At 48.3% G+C, this 22,051-nt stretch overlaps 1 protein-coding gene across 1 annotated transcript in view; it reads left to right on the top strand.

The window, feature by feature from the left end:
- The window catches only part of CSMD2 (CUB and Sushi multiple domains 2), a 545,662-nt gene that overhangs the window by 447,441 nt on the left and 76,170 nt on the right, over positions 1-22,051 (top strand). Inside the window, exons 30-39 of the mRNA XM_008156972.3 lie at positions 2,682-2,876; positions 3,821-3,937; positions 5,172-5,285; positions 12,999-13,094; positions 14,254-14,457; positions 14,888-15,012; positions 15,506-15,602; positions 16,205-16,309; positions 19,661-19,779; positions 20,291-20,360. Coding sequence (XP_008155194.2) covers positions 2,682-2,876; positions 3,821-3,937; positions 5,172-5,285; positions 12,999-13,094; positions 14,254-14,457; positions 14,888-15,012; positions 15,506-15,602; positions 16,205-16,309; positions 19,661-19,779; positions 20,291-20,360 — 1,242 coding nt within the window. The remainder of the gene's footprint in view (positions 1-2,681; positions 2,877-3,820; positions 3,938-5,171; positions 5,286-12,998; positions 13,095-14,253; positions 14,458-14,887; positions 15,013-15,505; positions 15,603-16,204; positions 16,310-19,660; positions 19,780-20,290; positions 20,361-22,051) is intronic.

The raw sequence follows: 22,051 nt of genomic DNA, 5'->3' as shown, positions 1-22,051 counted from the left end.
GGGAAGAGGGAAGGGCCAAAGAGCATTCTCTGAGCTGTCACCTTCCCTTAAGCAGCCTTTCTGGAAACCCCACACTTATCCATTTAATTATATATTGAGTGCCTACCATGTGCCAGGCACTGGACTGCAGCAGTGAGCAAAACTGAAAAACTGTCCTTGTAAAACCTACATTCTAATGGGGAGAGAGAGAGAAAAATGAGGTAAGCATATAATACACGAGGCAGTATTGACCAGAGGAAAACAGCAGAGAAGGATGACGGGGAGTGTGGGGAAAGGAGTATTAACATTTTATTTTATTTTTTTAAATATATTTTATTGATTTTTTACAGAGAGGAAGAGAGAGGGATAGAGAGTTAGAAACATCGATGAGAGAGAAACATCGATCAGCTGCCTCCTGTACACACCCCACTGGGGATGTGCCCGCAACCAAGGTACATGCCCTTGACCGGAATCGAACCTGGGACCCTTGAGTCTGCAGGCCGACGCTCTATCCACTGAGCCAAACCGGTTTCGGCGGAGTATTAACATTTTAAATAGCGAGTCAGGAAGGTGTCACTCTCCAAGGTGATTTCCATCCCTAGAGTTCCAGCCAAATTCAGAAGACACGGAGTTAAATCCTCAAAGAGGTGGGAGACGTGGCCGTGTGGATGGGGGAACATTCTGAACACAGAGGCCAATGTGGTTGGAGCAAAGTTAGGAAGGAACAATAGGAGTTGAGGTCATAGAGGGGAGGATTGGAGGCAAAAAACTGCAGGGGTTTGTAGGCCTGTAGGATTTTGGCTTTTCCTCTTAGTGAGACAGTAGACTATTGTTTGACCTGACTGTGTTTATATCTCTTGGGCCAGACCTAGCTGTCCAGGAGGCTGGAAGGTGTAGATTTTAGCTGGTGCCATGATTCTCTGCATAAAACCTGGGTTCCTTTATTTAAGGATGAAGGTGGGGAATATATATTGGATGCCACAGCTAGTTTTACCTCTAAGGAGCTATGTGGATTTGATCCCAAGTTACTTAATTTCTCTGAACTTTAAATAAGATTTGACCCACTTTGAATTTATAAAAAGGACAGATGAAATATAAGATCTGGGGACAGTTCTCTATCTCTGTGACTCGCATATGAGTCAGGCAATGGCCAATTGTATTCTTGCCAGAGCCACCAAGTTTAGGGGGAGGACAGATTTGGTGTGGGAGGCAAAGGGACACATCACAGGGCACCTGAAGAAACCACTGCGGGGTCCTCTACTAGGTGAGAGACAATAATCTGGGTCCCACTTGAGTGTGAATTTACTGGTCTATCTGGGACTGCTCCACCCCCTGATATGGGCAAAGACCAAGAGCAGGGCCCTCATAAGGGCTCCAGTGCAGGAGTGACTAGACTCAACAGGATCATAGACTCTCAGAGCCCCGTTCCATCAGTCAGCGGGCTGATTGGCAGCTGAACAACACACTCTAAAGCCATTGATGCCTCTTGTATAGTAGCTTACAAGCACCAGGTGACAATGACAGCCATCAGCAAATTTCCTTTGAGCCATTCATCTCTGAACTCTGATCCTTTTTATTCTGGTTCTTTCCTCCTCAAATCTCTTTCGGTTTCTGAGTCCTCCTGCAAGGACTGTCGACACCTCTGTGAGCCCCCATCTCTAGACCTCTTGGTAGCATAGTCCCCAGGACTCCAGTGGAACCCTGATAATAGTTGCATTTCCCTGATACTGCCCAGCCTCAGTTGTGTCCTGACACTGCCCAGCCCTGAGGACAGGCCTCTTGACCATCAGTGGTCCTGGAACAGGACGATGAGGAGAAGCAGCAGTGCATGGAAGTGAGCATGGCTCAGGATTTCCAGCTGACGGCGAGGGCGGCTGTGGAGATTCGGGGCCCTGGCTCGTCCTGTAACTGCTCAGGCAGCATCAGGTTCACTTCGGTCCAGTGCAGAGGGACAGAGTGGATGCCTGTTAGGCACGTTGTGGTATGCCTGATTGGGAAGACATATAAGCACAGTAGCCAAATGGGAAAATACTGTTTTAATGACCTAGCCAGCACCCAATGCCCCAATGGAAAGCTCTGGAAAACTGTGTTGGAGACCCAGACTTATCCCAGTCTAAGATGGGTTTTCTACTTTCTTCCTAAATCTAGTATTGACACCCTGGTGCTCAGAAGTGCCTGCAAGGTGTGGATATGACAGCCTGCAGAGCCAATGCCAGTCCCACCTCCCCAGCCAGCAGCACAGTTGTAGGCAAAAGAAAAAGGAAAAGAAAGCAGCCTCCAAAAGTGAGACAGGAGGCTGAGGAGGCCTGCCGTGCTGAGTGTGGGTGGTCTAAGATGAGCAAAGGGATGGACTGTGCCTAAGCACTGACCTTCACCACAGTGACCCTGTCCGCAGCTGGGATGTGATCCAGGACCCTCAGCTCCTGCCCGTCCCAGCATCACATGCCTCTCCTGGGAGAGGGGGCTGAGGGATGAGAAAGCTCCCCACAGGTTTACACAGTTCCCTCCTTCATAGTTCAGGGCAAGAATGGGGAGCAAGGAGGTGAAGTTTCACTCTGCAAGATGATTTCCAGCCCTAGATTTCTAACCACATGTGCTCTGTGGCTAATTATAGTCAGGGTTTCCTTATGGCTGCGGCACCATGGAATCAGTCCACTAATGAGTGCTGCATATGTGTATGTGTTTATTTTTCTTTTTCCCAGAAAACCCACGAGAGTCATGCTTTGATCCTGGTACAATCAAGAATGGCACACGAGTGGGGTCTGACCTAAAGCTGGGCTCCTCCATTACCTACTACTGCCATGGGGGCTATGAAGTGGAGGGCTCATCAACGCTGAGCTGCGTCCTGGGGCCTGATGGGAAGCCTGCGTGGAACAACCCCCGGCCAGTGTGCACAGGTAGGGGGGCCGGGGAAGGGGGAGGGAGAAGGAGTGAGTGAGGGCATGCCAGAGGCAGAAGAGGCTATGGGCAAGGGGAATGAGGAGGGGGGAAGGAGTCCTCAAAAGCAGGGTTGCTCCTTGGGTTCTCTGTAAGTGAGAATGGCTGGTAATTCACCAGGTATGCTAGTCCCTGTCAGTGTGTCATCTCTCTCAGATCACAGTGTCCCCACCCACACTCAGACATGCCAGTGGCTCAGACCAGGGAGAAGAGAGTTTAAAGATGACCCAGCTCATTTTTGGTCCTATGAAAAGTCACTTAGAGGTCTGATGTGTAAAACTAAGGCCCCCGGGGTGGGCTGACCAGGGATGTGGGTTAACTATGGAATCCTAGCAGATGTAATGTCAGAACTTCAAGAGCATGGTAGCCACCTAAGTTAAAGAGCACCCTGTGCCCAGGTGAAAGAGCCTGGCTCTGAGGCCCACCCCCTGTGGAACTGGGTACCATGGATGAGAGCAGAAGGTGGCTAGGTCGAGAGGCTAGTCTGGGGAAGCCGAAGCTCTCTACTCATGCAGACACTAACTGCCAGGTGCAGACGTCAGCCATGGGAGTGGCAGAGTTCTGGTTCTCCTTGTCAGCAGAAGAGGTTCCTAGAATGCTCCTCAAGGCTGTGTCTCCGAAGACCAGTGCCCTTGTTAATAGTTAGAGGGCTAGGATTGACGTGCGCAGGAGGGTCGCTGATAGCATCAGGGTGGGTTTTAGGCCATGTGCCAGGTCAGGGATGGATGTCCGCGGGCAGGACAGGGCGGTGTCCTCAGAAGTCCCTTCCTCCACATCAGTGGCTGTGCACCTCATGGCAGCCCAGCAGGGCCGGAAGCTCAAGTGGGGAGCGAGCAGGACAGAGGATGGACACTGAGGAGAGGCCCACAAGGTCACCTGGCCCTCTGTCTGATTTCTCTTTCAGCCCCCTGTGGAGGACAGTATGTGGGTTCAGATGGAGTGGTCTTGTCCCCCAACTATCCCCGGAACTACACCAGTGGACAGATCTGCCTGTATTTTGTCACTGTGCCCAAGGATTATGGTATGGGGCGTTATGTATGTTTTGTTTGTTTGTTTGTTTATGTTTTCTGATTCCTTCCAACTCCTCAGGCCCTTCCCAATTGTATCCCACTTCCACTCCCAATTGTATCCACTCCTTTTGTGGGAACAGGCAGAACAGTGTCCCCTAAAGGACAACTGAGTCTGGATGCCAGAAGTGGGCTGTAGAATACACTCCTGACACACGAGGCAGGAAGGGCACACGTCGGCTGAAAGCAAGGGGATGGGGGTAGTGAGGAACCAGGCAGAACCAGGGAAGGTAGGAGCATTCGGCTACCCAGCACAGTCCAAGTCTGAATGGAGATGCTGCAGATCCAGGCCGATTGGGAACCCAGGGATGGGTATCCAAGGGGCAGGAAAAGTGAGGAGTGGGATGGAACTAGGTTGCAAATACAGGTGAAGGGGCTAGGAGCCCCTTCTTAGACCTGAGCCTGGTCCAGCAGCTATAAGCAGGACGAGCAGGGGAAAAATGAGGAGCAGGCCCTGAGAAGACATAGAAACCTCCAGGTTCCAAGAATCCAAGGTAAAAAGAAGCAGGCTCCTCACCCGGGAGTAGGGACAGTCACGAGTCCTGCCAGCCCTGGGGGACTCAGAACGTTCCTGGGGAGCACAGGCCAGTGGTACCTGGACAATCAGGTGACCAGCCCGGCTGCTTTCTCCCTGGGTCTCTGCTTTGTAGGGGAATAAGAACTGTTTCTATACCCAGTCGGTGTCGAATAGGACAGAGGCATCGATATATCCTGACCGCCTAGGAGAGAGACCGGGCAGCCTGCAGAGAGCTGGCTGCTTCGCAGGGCAAGACCTGCTGTCACTCACCAAACATCTCATAAGCACCTATCAGGGACAAGGTCCTGTGATCACATGGAAAATGGGGGTATTACCAAAGCCCTTTCATGTCCTGGAGTAGCTGCGGCAGCCGCTCTCTGGGAGTAGATTAGCTCAGGGCCACCGCCACCTGCCTGGCCAGTGGTGCAGTTCTCAGTGTGATCCTGACCATGTGGGAGGCCAGCAGCCAGCCCTTCCCAGCTCCCTGCGTCCCCGTGCCAGTGTGCTAATCAGCCTGTAGAAAGGCTCAGCAAGGAGTTGGCCGCAGGAACCAACGACTCCCTCTGAGGCTTCCCTCTTCCTGGCCCAGGGTCCCCCAGACCTCCCGTCCTTACCCCAGCATGGCCGCACAGTCTTCCACACTGAGCTCTCCACACTGTCTCCCCCCGCAGTGGTGTTTGGACAGTTCGCCTTCTTCCACACGGCCCTCAATGACGTGGTGGAGGTGCACGATGGCCACAGCCAGCACTCCCGACTCCTCAGCTCCCTGTCGGGCACCCACACAGGTACCCTGGGCTGGGCCAGCGATGGGGGTGTGGTGGGTCGGGGCCTCACGGGCCAGCTCAAAGGAAGAGGCCCTAGGAGCCTGCCTGCAGGTGGAACCCCACCGTTGGGTGTCTGTCATGTGGTCATGCGCCGGTGCTCTCTCTACCACACAGCAGTCAGTTCCTGACCGCCCATACCTAGAAGGGAGCTTCCCAAACCGCTCTCACCTCAAGCTGTGTCTGCACCACTCCCGTGGGGTATAGCATGCCCCGATGTTTTATATTTAACCCCAACACATTTCTCCAATTATAAACATACTGCATTTTCATTGTAGAAAACTTACAGCCAACCAGAAAATAATTATATAGAGAATTAAAATAAATAAAAGCCACCCAGAAAGAACCACTGAAAAGATAGTGTATCTTGTTTCCAGTCTTTATATCTGCTTAGACTTAATCTTTTACATATTTTATTGAACAAAGCAATATTTTTATTGAAATATTCATCATGAGCATGTCATTATGTCTCTGTCATTATTTTATCCTATAATAGGATTTTTAAATGCTGCATAATTGTCTATCGTATAGTTATTTAAAATTTATGTAATGAATTCTCTATTATTGAACATGTAGATTGTTTCCAATTTTTCACTCGTTTGAATAGTAATTCTGTGTATTCTACATGTCATTATACATATCTCTATTACCTTGGAATATCTAGAAGTAGAATTACCAAGTTAAAGGATATGTGAGATCCTTAATTCTCTTTTAACAGATTGTCAAATATGCCCCTAGAAAGTTCTTGCCACTTTGTTCACCAACAATGAATAAGAGGGAATGTTTTATCCTCACAAAATTGAGTAATTAAAAAGCAAAAGCATTATCAGTTTGAAAAGTGAAAATGGTATCTCATTTTTAATTTCCTTTTTTTATTACTAGTTAGGTTAACATTTTTATAATGAAATGATTGGCCCATGCATTTTTTATTTGTGAATCCACTTGTGAGTTAGTATTAATTTTTCTATTAGCATTTATTTTCTTATTTATTTAGTAGAGTACCATATTATTATAAGCTATATATATTGTATGCTATAAAAACCTCTTGTCTATATCATATGTTATAAAAAGCCTTCCCCTTTCACTTGCCATTTTATTTTCTTCAGGGTGTGTTTTAATGTCAGGAAATTTAAATTTTATTTAAATTTGTGTCATTTGCTATTTAATTTTCTTCAGGGTGGGTTTTAATGTCAGGAGATTTAAATTTCTCATAATATCAAATCTATCAATGTTGTTCTTTTATGGTTTGCTCCTTTACTTTCATGCTGCTGAAATAAATATTCCTCTGTGTTTTCTTTTACTTCTTTTTCATTTCATTGTTTTGTTTTAATAACTTTGGGCTTTATTTTTATATATTATTTGATATAGGGAATATAATCATATTCTTTCTGACTTAGTTAATCAGTTGTTCTAACAGTATTTTCAAAATGCCAGATTTACATATTTTAAATTTTTATGAAGGAAAGGGTATGATTCTAGACCTTTTATCCATTTCCTCTAAGTGTCTGTTGACTCTTATATCAATATGAAAAAGCTTTAATTATCGTAACATTATAATATTGTTTGATATCACAACTTTAAACATACGGTAAGATAAGTTCTCATAGACATTCTTTGTTTTGAATTTTTATTGGCTTTTCTTAACTTGTGCCTCCAGATAAATTTTAGAAATATGTTGTCAAGTTTTTTAAAAATTGCATTGGAATTTTCACTGGAATCTGCTAAACCTATAGATTAATTGGGGATAATTCATCTTTATAATAGGAACTCTTCTTCCTCTTCAGTAACATGCTGTATCTCTCCATTTCCGTTTCCTTTGTAACCTTTGGAAGGTGTTATAATTTTCATTTAGGCCGTGTGCATTCTTTGTTAACTTTTTTCCCTAGATATTTCATGGCAATTGTTGTTGCTACTGTAAATGGGCCTCCCCGGGTTATGTTTCCTAATTGATCTTTGCCAGTATATTAGAAGACTGGCATTTTTGGTGTATTTCTTTTGCAAAGTCATCCAACCCTCCATAACAATGCTAACGCTGCCAACTGATTCTCCTGGGTCCTTTAGGCAAGAAGTAATATCCTCAGCACATAAATTTATCTCATTATTTTATCTCTGCCTCTTCAATGTTTTTTCTCTTAGTTATTTCCATGGTTATTGGCCTGTTCCGGTATCTTACTTTGTTATGAATGCTGGTGTTTTATATTTTAGTAAAAATTTTATTTTGTAATTATTTTAAACTTAGCAACATTGCTTATATAATACTAGAGGCCTGGTGCACGAAATCCGTGCACTCAAGGGGGGTAGGTCCCTCAGCCTGGCCTGCGCCCTCTTGCAGTCTGGGAGCCCTCAGGGGATGTCCTACTGATGGCTTAGGCCCGCTCCCTTAGCTGCCGTGCCACTCCCCCTATGGGAGCGCACTGACCACCAGGGGGCAGCTCCTGGGTTGAGCGTCTGTCCCCTGGTGGTCAGTGCACATCATAGCAAGCACTTGAGTGGCCTTAGCATATCATTAGCATATTATGCTTTGATTGGTTGAACGGCCAACTGGATGACCGGACACTTAGCATATTAGGCTTTTGTTATATAGGATACTGTGGCACTAATTAATCTCTTTTCTGTTAGTGGTTATATCTCCTAGAAGGCTGTATTCTTCTCCTTTGACTCCGCTGGACCAGGGGCTTTGTGTTATTTGTTTTGTTTCATTTTCTTTTTTTACTGCATCTACTTACCAATTTGCCTGTGGAGTTGGTTATTATTTCCTAATTAATTAACCTCTGCCTTTTTCTCATAATGTCTCTCTCCCTCTTTTGTTCTTCAGATTATTTTGTTCTTCTTGTTCTAATGCCTTGAATTGACAGCTTTGTTTGTTATTTTCTCTGTGTAATGAAGAGCTTGTTTACAGCGATATATTCAATATATTTGCCTCTAAGCATAGTTTTGGTTTCAAGCCACCAATTTTGATATGTACTGTTTTCATCATTGTTACTTTCTAAATAATTCATGATCCAGTTTTATTCTTTTCTCCCAGGACTTGTTTAAGAATGTCTCTCTCCCCCATTTCCCCCAAGAACCTGGATTTTGTTCTTGTTACATTTGTGTTGTTTTCTGTTTTTATTGTCATGTGGTTAGAGAATGTAGTTTGTACCATTCTGCCTTGGGAATTAAATGAGGCCCTCTTAGTAGCCAAGAGCTTGTTTTTAAATTCCCGAAGTATCTGAGAAGAATGCAGGTTCTCTGCAGGATCCAGATGTCTTACAGAGAGAAGGGCAGCTCAGGCCCTCAGCCTCCCCTCATGCATCTAACCTCAGCTCTCCCCGCAGCCTCCCCTCCTGCATCTAACCTCAGCTCTCCCCGCAGCCTCCCCTCCTGCACCTAACCTCAGCTCTCCCTGCATCGTCCCGTCCTGCATCTAACCTCAGCTCTCCCTTCATCATCCCGTCCTGCATCTAACCTCAGCTCTCCCTGCAGCCTCCCCTCCTGCATCTAACCTCAGCTCTCCCTGCATCGTCCCGTCCTACATCTAACCTCAGCTCTCCCTTCAGCGTCCCATCCTGCATCTAACCTCAGCTCTCCCTTCATCGTCCCATCCTGCATCTAACCTCAGCTCTCCCTTCATCGTCCCCTCCTGCATCTAACCTCAGCTCTCCCTTCAGCGTCCCATCCTGCATCTAACCTCAGCTCTCCCTGCATCGCCCCGTCCTGCATCTAACCTCAGCTCTCCCTTCATCGTCCCATCCTGCATCTAACCTCAGCTCTCCCTTCAGCGTCCCATCCTGCATCTAACCTCAGCTCTCCCCGCAGCCTCCCCTCCTGCATCTAACCTCAGCTCTCCCTGCAGCCTCCCCTCCTACATCTAACCTCAGCTCTCCCTGCAGCCTCCCCTCCTACATCTAACCTCAGCTCTCCCCGCAGCCTCACCTCCTGCATCTGACCTCAGCTCTCCCTGCAGCCTCCCCTCCTGCATCTAACCTCAGCTCTCCCTGCATCGTCCCGTCCTGCATCTAACCTCAGCTCTCCCTGCAGCCTCCCCTCCTGCATCTAACCTCAGCTCTCCCTTCAGCCTCCCCTCCTGCATCTAACCTCAGCTCTCCCTGCATCGTCCCGTCCTGCATCTAACCTCAGCTCTCCCTGCAGCCTCCCCTCCTGCATCTAACCTCAGCTCTCCCTGCAGCCTCCCCTCCTGCATCTAACCTCAGCTCTCCCTGCAGCCTCCCCTCCTGCATCTAACCTCAGCTCTCCCTGCAGCCTCCCCTCCTGCATCTAACCTCAGCTCTCCCTGCATCGTCCCGTCCTGCATCTAACCTCAGCTCTCCCTGCAGCCTCCCTGCCTGCATCTAACCTCAGCTCTCCCTGCAGCCTCCCCTCCTGCATCTAGCCTCAGCTCTCCCTATAGTCTCACCTCCTGCACTCTAACCTGAGCTCTCACACTTCCTTGACAGGTGCCTGGGGGCACAATACTGGACCACCCTGAGGTTCACTTTCCTCATCTGTAAAAGTTCTCCCTCCTGGAGTTATTGCTGGGATTAAATGAGCTTTGTAATGGCAATTAGATCAGTCTTACTCAATTTCAGTTTTCAAATCCATTATATCAATGGTTCCCAATCAGATAATTTTTCTACACCATCACCCCACACATTCACTCCCAACTAGAACTGTAAATTGGGATCTATTGAGGTAGGATGCTTTTTCAAAATCTCTTGATAGATAGATAGATAGATAGATAGATAGATAGATGATAGATAGATAGATAGATAGATAGATAGATAGATAGATAGATAGATAGATGATAGATAGATAGATCCTATAGATATAGCATCAATATACTCAATTATACTCAGATCCTATCTTATTCCTCATTTGGAGAAACACTGATGATGAGCCACCTGTACTGAGAGTAGTGAAGTGTGCATTGAGGTGGGGAAAAATGTAGGGACCACTACTCAACAATCTTCGTTTTCCTTTTTTATTTGATATATCAGTGATTGAGAATGCTGTGTGAAAGTGTCTCCCATACAATTGTGATATTTTGTTATCTTCTTGTGTTTCTAACAATTTTTATAACTGTGTTTGCCTAACATATCTTTCCTCATTTTCTCTGACAGTCTTTTCCTTTTAAAAGGAAGTTTACTTACTGATTTTGTAAGTGGAACATCTGGTCTGCTACCTGTCAACTGTTTTGTTCTTTCTGGGTTTTTATTTGATTTTGATTTGATTGATCCTCACTTTTCCATTCATACTGACCCCACCTCTAATTTCCATGTTTTTTATATATTTGGACTTTTATATTAATGTTATTAGCAATTATTTTTAAATTATGGACTTCTTCCTCAAGAACAAGTTTTTATTTTTACATTTAGTTTTATTACCTGTTCATAATAATTTGGAGGTTTTACTGTACTTTCCAGGTTGTCTTTATCCCTGAAGTTTTTTATTTTCTTAGTTTCATTCTTTTTTTTAATAAGGCTCATAACTGCAATATTTTCTGTCACCTTGCATGTATGAGAATGAATTTCCTTTAACATATTATATAATTGACAGCTTGATTCTAAATCAAATTATGGGTCACAAATTTTTTCTTTCAACATTGTAGTATTCCACTCTATTCCAACAGCTATAGTTGCAGATGAGTTGGAGTCCAACCTGATTCTTTATTTTGTAGGTAACTAGTGCTTTTCTTTCTAAATGCCTTTCATATTTTTCTTAATTTCTAAAATCAAAAAGCCCACCGGAATGTTTTGGTTAGAAATCATTTTCCATTCATTAGAACTGGTACTTAATGAACAATTTCAGTCCAAACCTTAAGTCTCTCTTAAGCTTAGGAATGTTATCTTCTTTCCCAACTTATATTTTTCTCCTTCAATTTCTCTTGCCTTCTCTCTCTCTAGAATTCTTGATATATGCATATTGGATTTTTTTCATCTGTCTTCTATGTCGCTCATCATTTCCCTCATTATTTTAATCTCTTTATCCTCTTTCTGTGAATTCCGGGAGAATTTTCCAAATTTAATCTCCATGTTGCCGTTCAATTTCTGCAGAATCCATCTGCCACGTACTAGCATTTCTCATCTCTTGGAAGCCTTTATTAATCTCAGTTCTTTCCTTTGACATATCTTTCTCCTCTGATTTCACAGGTGCAATGCTAGATTTAATCTTGTGACAGTCATGATTGACAGTCTTCTGAGAGTTTGCCTGTTCTTTGCTGTAGTTCACATAAAAATATTCGCATTGGTTTCTCAAGAGTGCTTTCCTCCCTTAAAACTTTGAAATACTTTCTTATGTCCAGTGATTTTACTAGCGCTTACTTAGCCATGGAGAGGGATGTCTGCATATGTTCAGGAATGAAAGTCCAAATGGGTTCTGTAGGAGGTTAGGGGGGTCCTCATCCACACATGTCAGGCCAGGTGATGGGAGAATGGAAAAGCTGAGTTTTGCCCCACTCACATCTATCAAGGGGAGAAGGTAGAGATAACAAGGAGACCCTCTGTCTTCATGAGTTTTGGTGTTGTTGGGATTTTTTTGGTGATGTTTTGTTTTGTTTGTTTTGTTTTGTTTTGTTTTGTTTTTGCTTTGGCGGCCAAGAGTTAGCTGGGGCAATGTCTCCTAACAGGCTCAGCCACCTGGGTCACATGTAAGTCTAAGTGTGCTGTGCAAAAGGCTGTCCACTCCCTGTGGCCAATAGCATCCCATCAGCTCTCTGCTTCTTGGCTGATTCCAACTCCAGTCCTCACCGCAGTGGAAATGGAGACTAGCTCTCTGCAGCCCCCACTTCCCTTCTATTGGTGGAGTCAGCAGCCATTCTCAGGCGGCGGGTGGCGGGGGGGCGCATCATGCAGAGTGGCCATGCCATTGCCTGCCACTCCATACTCCCTCAGCTCCACAGGAAGGTGATGACGACCAAGACTGCGCTTCCCGGCTGCAGGTCTGGTTGTGCTGTCTTTATTCGTCCGTCTGTACCACATCAAGCAGGAGGTACACCTTCATCTTCTGATAGAAAGACTGTCAGACTCCATGTACCCATTCAGGTTTCCACCAGTTTGTGTGTTATCAGTTGGGTGACAATACGTCCTGCTTTGCCTGGGACAGTCGCAGCTTCCACTTGAAAGTACAGCCCCAGTATAAGTATTTAGAGCATGCCCTTTTAGTCCCAAAAGTGTTCTCGGATGGGCAATAAATTATACGATCGCTCTGGTTATTGATCATTTCACAGAGAATCTGGGAAAGGCCAGTTCCTCTCAAAGATCACAGCACCCTCCTTCCCCAAAGCTGGTGCTTTTTCTTCTGTCAGACGGAGGGCAGCTCTCCTAGTAAACCGGTTTGCTGATGGCCGTTGTCCTCATCCCTTGGGTCAGCACATCTTCAGGAGCTTTCTCCTCTCGAGGCAGGTCCTTGAATCACTCTGAACCTCTTCCTTGATCGGTTAACTGGGGTTACCGAGCTCTTGTCATGCCAACCTCACATTGACTGTGGGTCAAGGTAAGGCCATGGATGCTAAAGCCTTCTGCAAACTGTACCCTGAAACATGCAGTAAAAATGTGAGGTTTCATTTCAGGAAGACCTGGGTGTGGAAGGAATTGCTGTGAGGGGGATGAGCACCCTCTCCTTCCTGGCCAGGATTTCAGCTGCCCGGCCCAACTGCGGGACTCACTGTCTTCCTCTCCTCCTCACCCCTTATCTCGGCAGGGGAATCGCTGCCCTTGGCCACCTCCAATCAAGTTCTCATTAAGTTCAGTGCCAAAGGCCAAGCACCAGCCAGAGGCTTCCACTTTGTCTACCAAGGTATGCAGGATGTGGACCTGGGAGGGCCCAGGCAGTCTCAGGTTTTCAGTGACTCAATGTGACCTCTGCCCCTTAGTCTGAGACTCATTCTTAGGGTATTTGGGGCAGTCACTAGTTTGCGGGGCAGTTCTTTGAAATTCAGTTTGATTTTATACGTTCATTTACTCAGTAGACAATTCTCAGACCAAACTGCATGTTGAATGAGGGGAGACGTCAGACATGGGAAGCTAATTCTATCCCTGTACTGTCTGGTACAGCCCCAAAGTCAATGGGAAGACCAGCCAGGCTTTTCCTAGACTCTCCTCTGGAGCTTGGTTTTGTCCACAAGGCCCAGGAAAGGTGTGGGGAAACACAGGCTTGGCAGTGAGATGGACATGCAGTTGGATGCCAGCCCTGCCACTTTCTAACTGGGCACCAGTTACTCCAGCTTTTGGAGTCCCAGTTTCCTCAGCTGTTAAATGAGGGTAATAACGTGACCTCAGTGATAGGATTAAAAGAGCTCACGGAGTAGCCAGACCAGGCAGGTCACCAGTGTGTGTTCCCTTTCTTAATGGCCCTGGTCCCCTGCAGGCCCCAGCCTCTCCTTGCCCAGGAGAATGTCCCCTTTTTAGGGCTCAGCCTAAGTGTGGTTCTGTTCCTCCGATTTTCCAGATGAGCTACCTTGCCCTGTGCAGGGGGAATCCTGCCACAGGCGGTGCCATACCTGGGCCTAGGTTAAAGGTCCTATCTACCATTGTGGGTGGGAAGAGCAGAGATTCGGGTGATGGAGATCAGAGCCCTGGGCAGGTCTACAGTTCATGGGAGAAGAGACCAAAAGCAAGTGAGGGCCCTGACGAGGAGGAAGGGCCATTCTCCCTGGTAGGGAATGTGGGAACCTGATGGTGAGGGGCATCGTTGGGAGGCAAGGACCACCGCTGGGCCTGCAGCCTGAGCCGGGGACTCACACTGCCGCCCTGGTTCCAGAGCTGTGCTGCAGCATGGTGTGTTCACCTTTATTTCAGTAAACGGGCCTCCTCCCGGGAAGCCCCCACCCCTGCTAAGGGAGAGTGCCCAGATCCTCTCAGGGTCCCATCCAGGCTGTCAGGTCCAGTGTGTGTCCATTCCTGGGCCCATTTCTAGAGGGGAGAGGCCTGGCCCTCAGTGCCTTTGTCCCCTGCAGCGGTGCCCCGAACCAGCGCCACGCAGTGCAGCTCTGTGCCCGAACCCCGCTATGGCAAGAGACTGGGCAGTGACTTCTCCGTGGGGGCCATCGTCCGCTTCGAATGCAATTCCGGCTATGCCCTGCAGGGGTCCCCAGAAATCGAGTGCCTCCCTGTTCCCGGGGCCTTGGCCCAGTGGAATGTCTCAGCACCAACATGTGTGGGTGAGTACCTGGACAGCCAGGACTCGGAGAGGGGTGGCCGGAAAACAGTCCTTTCTCCCTGGGGAGGCAGCAAGACCTGGCAGCTACCCTGGGATACACAGCAGCCCCTGGCTTCAGCGTAACTTAAGTAGGGAATCCCGTTCCAGTCAGATCACTAGTCCTGTGGGTTGAATGTGAAGACAGCAAGGAGGAGGAGCTGAGGTTGCTACGGGGTGGAGAGACGTGTGAAGGGACATGTATGGGGCCAGGCCCCTGAAGAGGGTTGCATGAGGAGGATTTATGGGAGAGGGTGGGACTGGGGCTCTACTGGAGAAGCCAGCAGGGGGAAGGGTCACAAGCAGGCTGGGAAGCCCTGAGAAAAGTCTGTTTGGGGAGGTTCCCCTGGGAGACCCTCAAAGACAAGCCTCTGACCAGAGTTGCCTCCTCCCAGTGCCATGCGGAGGCAACCTCACGGAGCGCAGGGGCACCATTCTGTCCCCTGGCTTCCCGGAGCCCTACCTCAACAGCCTCAACTGCGTGTGGAAGATCATGGTCCCCGAAGGTGCTGGCATCCAGGTAGGGGCGAGGAGACATCTCCATCAGGCAGGTGGCGGGAGGAGACATAGCCCTGTCCCTGCCCTTTAGGCCAAGTGTGGCGTTGAGGCCCACAAACAGAAAAACAGACAGCTCATGGCCCAGGAGCTGCAGGGGTAGGGAGAGTGAGGAGAGAGCCAGGTAACCGGGAAGGAGGAGGGGTGGGCACTGGCTCCCGCCATCAGGGCGGGCCGGAGAAGGAAGTGGGCCTGGAGCTGAGTACAAAGATTGCAGAGGCATCATGGGAAATCGTTTTCAAATGGCTTGAAGGGTTTGTGTGGGGTTTTTCTTAAGATTGTGGGGACATTGGAGGTAAAGGGAAGGAGCAAACCCAGAAGCACACACCTCGAGTGTCACATTTGCAGCCTGAACCGTAGGGAGAGAGTTAGGGCCATAACGGGTGCCCAGTGGTCAAAACCAAGTGGAGGAATCCAAAGGCTGTCTAACCAGCAGTTCATTCCCTCCATCTTCCCAGATTCAAGTCATCAGTTTTGTCACAGAGCAGAACTGGGACTCCCTGGAAGTGTTTGATGGTGCGGACAACACTGTGACCATGCTGGGGAGTTTCTCAGGTGAGGGGGGACTTCCATGGAGGGTAGTGGTGGGCTTTATTATTTTTTAATTACATTTATTGGGGTGACGTTGGCTGATTAAGCTATACAGGTTTCAGGTGTACAATTCTACATCGCCTGTGTATTGTATTGTGTGTTTACCACCCCAGGGCAAGTCTCCTTTTATTACCATTTATTTATCCCCCCCTTTTCCCTCTTCTACCTCCCCAGAACCCATGTTGCCAAGCTATAAAAAGGAGTCCTGTGCCCCAGATAAACTGCCTACACTGCCTGTATTGCCCAGATAATGAGACATGTCAGAGTTATTTTGAAGGCTGGAAGGGAACCAAGTTCGTAGGCCACCTGAGGAACTCAGCCTACTGCTGGCATGAGGCTCTGTCACTGCTCATTTTGCAGAAAGTTGTTTGTGGCCTCCCTCCTCCCTGGGACACTGGAGACCCAGCACTCTGAGAAGGGCTAATTTGTCTTTTAGTGGGTGTCATCATTGGGGATATTTGGGGTCCTTGGGAGCAGACCGTCCTCAAGTAGCAGAAGCAAGAGGAAAAGGGAGGAGCTCCGGGGGCGGGAGGCTAAGCCTGAGTGGTCCCTGTTTCTTGCCCTAGGAACAACTGTGCCTGCCCTGCTGAACAGCACCTCCAACCAGCTCTACCTTCATTTCTACTCAGATATCAGCGTGTCGGCAGCTGGCTTCCACTTGGAGTACAAAAGTGAGAGTCCAGAGTCTCAGCTGAGTACGGGGTTCAGGGTGGGAACGGATAGGTACTGAGTGCCCAGGATGAGTAGGGGCCAGAATGGGGCTGTGTTTTCTCCATCCCACTCAAGCCTTATCACAGACCTAGATGAGACCTCGAAAGCTCAGAGGAGATCCAAAACCTCCTTAAGGCTGCACAGCCCTTGGAGACGGGATTCTCACCCAAATGTCAGTCACTCAGAAACCGGTGTGCTTCCTCCTGTCCACACCAGGAATGGAAAGGGGGCCTGGTCATTGGCCTACGCACAGTATATAATTTGGGATGTGAGAAAACAGAAGTGATCTCCTCTAATGCCGGAAAAACAGCCTCTCCAACCCCTGGTTCTGTGATGCCATTGTCTTTGGCAATGTGGGGAGGCATGACTGGCTTCACTGTGTCTGACAGCCTGGGCCTGTCAGGTGGAAGCCCCAGTTGGTGGTAGCGGCCTGACAGGGTCAGCACTGGGTGTTATGCAGATGCTCAGCTGGTCTCCAAAGTAAATGAGCTTTATCCAGGAAGCTGGGAGAGGATTAGCCTGAAAGAACCGAAGAGTACCTAGTAGGAGAGACCTGGGACAGCTTGAAGCAAAGACCCTGAGGGGGAGAGGATAGCACAGGACCTCTGGGACCTTCCTCCACAAACCTCTAAGGCTCCAGTCAGCGGGTGGAGTGAACTATCCCGAGTCTTTCAAGCAATCCACATTTTTTTTCTTTTACCCTCTTTTCTCTGTTCTTTGCATTTTTGTGTCCTTATTCAATATTTGAATTTGAGTCCTTAAATGTTCCCGAGAATCTTCTTTTTATTTTCTTTTTCCAAAGACATACTTTCTTCCTAAATCTCTTTGTCATTGTACTGCCTCATTCCCAGGCAAAAATCCACCTCTGCTCAATTTTTCCCCCCAAGGGAGCTGGTAGTTTTCTCAGCAGCTGATCTTTCTCATGCACTGTCTTCTCATGGAGGGAAAAGGCTAGGGGGAAACAAAGCCCCCATCAGTATTTAGAGACTGAAATTCTAGGATCCAAGACCCTGTAGTTATCTTTTTGTTTTGTAGATAATCTACAAAGCGGTGCCGGCGGAGGTTTAATTGCTATCGTACAGGCAATGGTTTTGAAGGGTACTGAAGAGTCATGTTTACTGCTATGACTCATATTTAATGTTTATTTAATTGAAATGGAAATGGAACAATATGCTTTCAAGAGTAATAAATTGCATATGATGAAAATAATTCTTCCTTTATTGCAAGCATGGCTTAAGTAATTATAATCAAGGTGTGCAATGCAAGAGAAATGAGAATGTCTCTGTCCTTCTTTCTCTCTCTGGCCTCACCTTTCTCCCCATTCCGTTTTTTCTCCTATGCACTCTTGCTCTGGTTTTCTCTCTTTTTCACTCTGCCCCTCCTTCTCCTTCTATCACTGCCTTTCCAAGAAGTAGGCCTCGGGTTACTAAGTTGTGATCATCCCACTAAATACTGAGTCGTATTCTACTTGGAGTGCAGGGAGGAGCAGGGAGAGATAAATAAGATGACAGCCAAGATGAAGTACTTTAAATTCAGTTTAATTATGGTTTTAATTCTATCCTTAAGGTCTTTTGTCCCAGCTGGTGAGATTTGTGGGCATAGATCCAAACAGCCTTCATTTACAACCATTACATTCACTTCTTACAAGCCTATGTAGGCCCTGGCCAGTTTTGCTCTGTGGTTAGAGCATCAGCCTGCAGACTGAAGGGTTGCAAGTTCTATTCCCGGCATGTACCTTGGTTGCCATTCAATCCCCGGCCCTGGTCGGCACTAGTGCAGGAGGCAGCCAATTGATATGTCTTCCTCATGTCAATGTTTCTCTCCCTCTCTCTTTCTCCATCTCTCTCTCCCTTTCCCTCTCCTCTCTCCCTTTTACTCTGTCTGCAGATCAATGGAAAATATATCCTTGAGTGAGGATTTTTTTTAAAAACAAAAACACAAACTTATGTAGGACAGGAATTGCCTGGGAAGAGCATGAGGGAACTTTCTAGAGTGATAGTAAGTTGTGTAGTTTTGATGATTCTCAGGAGGGGAGAGCAGGGCTGGGGTCAATGTGAGGTCAGGTGGCCTCAGAGTTTGACTCCACCGGGGCAGACCTGGAGTCAGACAGGGTTTGATTTGCATCCCAGCTCTGTGGCTTACTAAGGGCAGGTCTCTGTGAAATGGGATGTTAAGACCTGCTTCAGGTGGATGAGACCATGTGCGTGACACGCTCACTCCACTTGCTCGTGGGCAGTGCTCAGGGAGTGCTGCTCTGGCGATGATGGTCTGGGGTGGACAGGGAGGAGGAGGCAGAGCGGGGAGATTGAGACAGGTGCCCTAGCAGAGCTCTGTGCACAGTCCTGGGTATATAATAAGGACTAAATGAACGCAGGCTGAATTTGAAAAGTCAAGAAAGGCAAGGGAGGGAGGAGCATTTGAGAACCTGTAGAGATTTTGGAAAGGGACCAGGCCAAGATCATGAAGCATATCAGGATGTCAGGATGAGAAGGTGAGATTCCATGTACTGGGCGATGGGGACCCACTTCAAGCTGCTAAACAAGGAAGTCTAGGATTCAAGGAAAGAAATTAAGAACATCAGGTGCCTGTGAGCACAGGATGGATGGGAATAGAATGGCTCAGAGGAGGGATGACGGGGAGGCTGTTGGGTCCAGAGATGAGTGAGGACCAGAGCGGCCATGGGAGGTGAAGTTCGAGGACCCCACCTCTTTACTCAAAAGAGAGCTGGCCTGTCTTTAAAACAGCAAGAGAAAGAAGGCAGTGGAGTGTCTCATCCACTAGCCAACTTTCTCCCGGCAGCCTGTCCCAGAGAGGGGCTCTGAGCCCCGGACATCGCTGAGCTGGCCTTCTGATAACTGCTTCGTTTCCTTCTTGCCTTTCCTTGGCCTCCTTCCCAATTTCTTAGCCTACAGGAGTTGTCTTCTTAGGGGGAGGAGAATGGAGAGACGTTGGGAGTGATGTGGGAGGAGCCCATGGAGACGGGTCTAGGGGCTTGGAACCAGGGCTGGGCAGCTCCCAATGCCTTCTGGGAAGCCCAGGAGGCAGGCGGGCAGCCAGAGTTCCCAATAGGACAATGCCCACCTGTCCTAAGGAGCTGTATGCTGTGGAGCCACTGAGCCAGGTAAATATTCCGATTTCCCTGTGCTCTGTGAGGGGAAAGGGTTGAGAAGCGCTAGCCTTGACTCAGAGAGCAGGGAAAGCCCAACTGGAGGCACCCCTCTCCTCCCTGCTGCCAGCATCGCCCTCAGCCTGCGAGTGCATTGACCCGCTGGGCTGGTCCATTCTCCTTTCCGTCTGTCTGTCTTCTCCAGCGGTGGGCTTGAGCAGCTGCCCAGAACCTGCCGTGCCCAGTAACGGGGTGAAGACTGGCGAGCGCTACTTGGTGAACGATGTGGTCTCTTTCCAGTGTGAGCCGGGATACGCACTCCAGGTACCTCCCTTGGCAGCCAGGGCAGGAAGCAGGTGTCCCCTGAGCTGTGCTTGGCCAGCCTTGGCACCAGCAGAGCCAGAGTCACCAGAAAACAGGGTGCAGCCCCCCAGCTGCCCCGGGGACCTTTATCCTCTCCTGGAGCTGTTCAGGCAAAAGACAAACTTTGCTGACTTGAGCGATTTGGCACAAGCCAGCCTTGAATGCGTTCCTGCAAAGTTTCGGTTTGATTAGGCTTTAGGAAAATTTAATTTTCCTTTGAAGGCCATGAGGGAATCTGGTAATTAAAGGAAGCGCACAAGGAAGCTTGATAATGAGAATTCTCCAGTAACAGCTGTTATACTAGTAAGCATCCGTCCCCCAAATGTCTCCCTGTGCCTCACTTGCCATCCCACAGTGGACCTACGCATCTTGTCCCCTAACACAAGGTCCCCGAACCAGCCCCCTGTCCTGGGTTGTGCATACAAGTGTGCCCCTGGGGCAGCCTGCCCACCCCTGTTCCTGATTCCTCCAGGGCCACGCCCACATCTCCTGCATGCCCGGAACCGTGCGGCGCTGGAACTACCCGCCTCCGCTCTGTATTGGTAAGAGAGCCCGGACTCTTCCAGTTCACTCACATCCGTGTTGCACAGGGATTGGAGCTCAGGGACATATCGAAAGACAGTTTGGTTTTCTGGGTTAGTTCAAAGGCAGTAGTTGTGGGCTGATGTTTCTGCAAGCTTTCACTCTCACTCAAGGCTGTCATGATGTTTAGAAACCTTCGCCCCTGTAATTGGAAAAATTACCGGAGCCTTGCCCGTTTGAAAAGGTGATGATGGCCATTCTCCTTCCAGTTAACTGACCAAACCCTAAATGGAACGTCTAGGCACTATGGGCTTTCCCTTATGACTTTTCATGGCACAGAGCGATAAAATCCACTAGCAGAAATGCTGAGGGTTACATGTTGAATGAGGACTTAACTTGGTTTGGTTTCTTACCCCGTGCTGAGCAGAGATAAAGAGATCAATGGGTACAAGAAAAGATGGGGTCTTCTAGTCAGGTTGGGGAGGGGGAAACTAACAATAAGTAGTGAGTGTCTGCTGTGTGCTAGGCACAGAGCCACACGCTTCTTCGGAGGGAGTATCATTATTCTCGTTTTTGTAAATTTAGGAAGGTGAAGGCTTTTAGGGTTAAAAAGAAAGTGGTGGGGTCGGGAATGGAAACCTAGGTTTCTCTGATGCCAAGGCAACTGTAAAGGGTCCCTCGAGGCTGACCCTGGGATAGGAAGCAGGGTGTGTTGAAAGAGAGTCACTTGGGCATAATGGCATTTCCCTCCTGGGATCTCACCAGGTACAGGGCCTGGTAGTCCGCCGAGCCATCCAAAATGTGACTGGCCAGCCCAAGGCTCTTCCCTCTATTATGTAATACAAAAGCTCCACTGAGGAAGCCACTCACATTAACAGTAGCTGCCACTGGTTGAGGGTTTACCATGCGTGGCAGCTCCTGTTCCAAGTGAAGTTCAGGTTTCTGTTTTAACCACCCTGTGACATAGGTATTTCACAGTTTGGGGAAACTGAGGTGTGGAGGGTGTAGAACTTGCCCGAAGTCCCATAGGAAGTGGAAACATGGGGACTGCAACCCAAAGTGATCCGTGCCAGAGCGCCTGCTCTGCACCCGGGCCCTGTTCTCTTCAGGCCTAAACAGAACCCTCTCCCAGAAAGCATTGGCCTGCCCTCAGAGCCCTGCCCTCTGCTCCTTTCCCTAGGATCCTCTGCTCCTTTCCCTAGGCTGCCTAACCCCTTTCTGCTCATACAACCTTTTCCTAACAAGATGCGAAAGGACAGAATTTATGTCAGCTGATCAGGCTGTTGTGGCCTTGCAGCCTCAGATGACTCTGAAGTCACCTCGATTAGAGTTTCAGGTGCCCAGCCTCTGTGGCTGGCTCCCCATGGAATGGTCATCTTCGGCTGAGCATCTGTTGACCACTCAACCCCATGGAGTATGAATTTATAAAGAGCCTGGCAAGGTGCCGAGCACAGAGTGGGGATTCAGTGCATGCCAGTCCCCTTCCTTCATCCTTTTTCTTCAGCCTTGGAAGAGTTGGTTGGACAATGAAGAGAGGGAGATTTAGGGGATAGTGTAAGAAATGGAAATATTTCCATTTCCACTTTTGATGTAGGAGCTCACTAAGGGAATTGACCGGCAAAAGACATGTTCAAGGTCAAGGGTCCATAACTTGGATTTGTGGACAGACTGCTGGGAGGTCCAAGGGTGCTGGGCAGCCCTTCCTGAATTT

This window comes from Eptesicus fuscus, chromosome 9 (assembly GCF_027574615.1).
Source record: "Eptesicus fuscus isolate TK198812 chromosome 9, DD_ASM_mEF_20220401, whole genome shotgun sequence".
NCBI lineage: Eukaryota > Metazoa > Chordata > Mammalia > Chiroptera > Vespertilionidae > Eptesicus > Eptesicus fuscus.
This window is presented reverse-complemented; position numbering and strand designations above follow the sequence as displayed.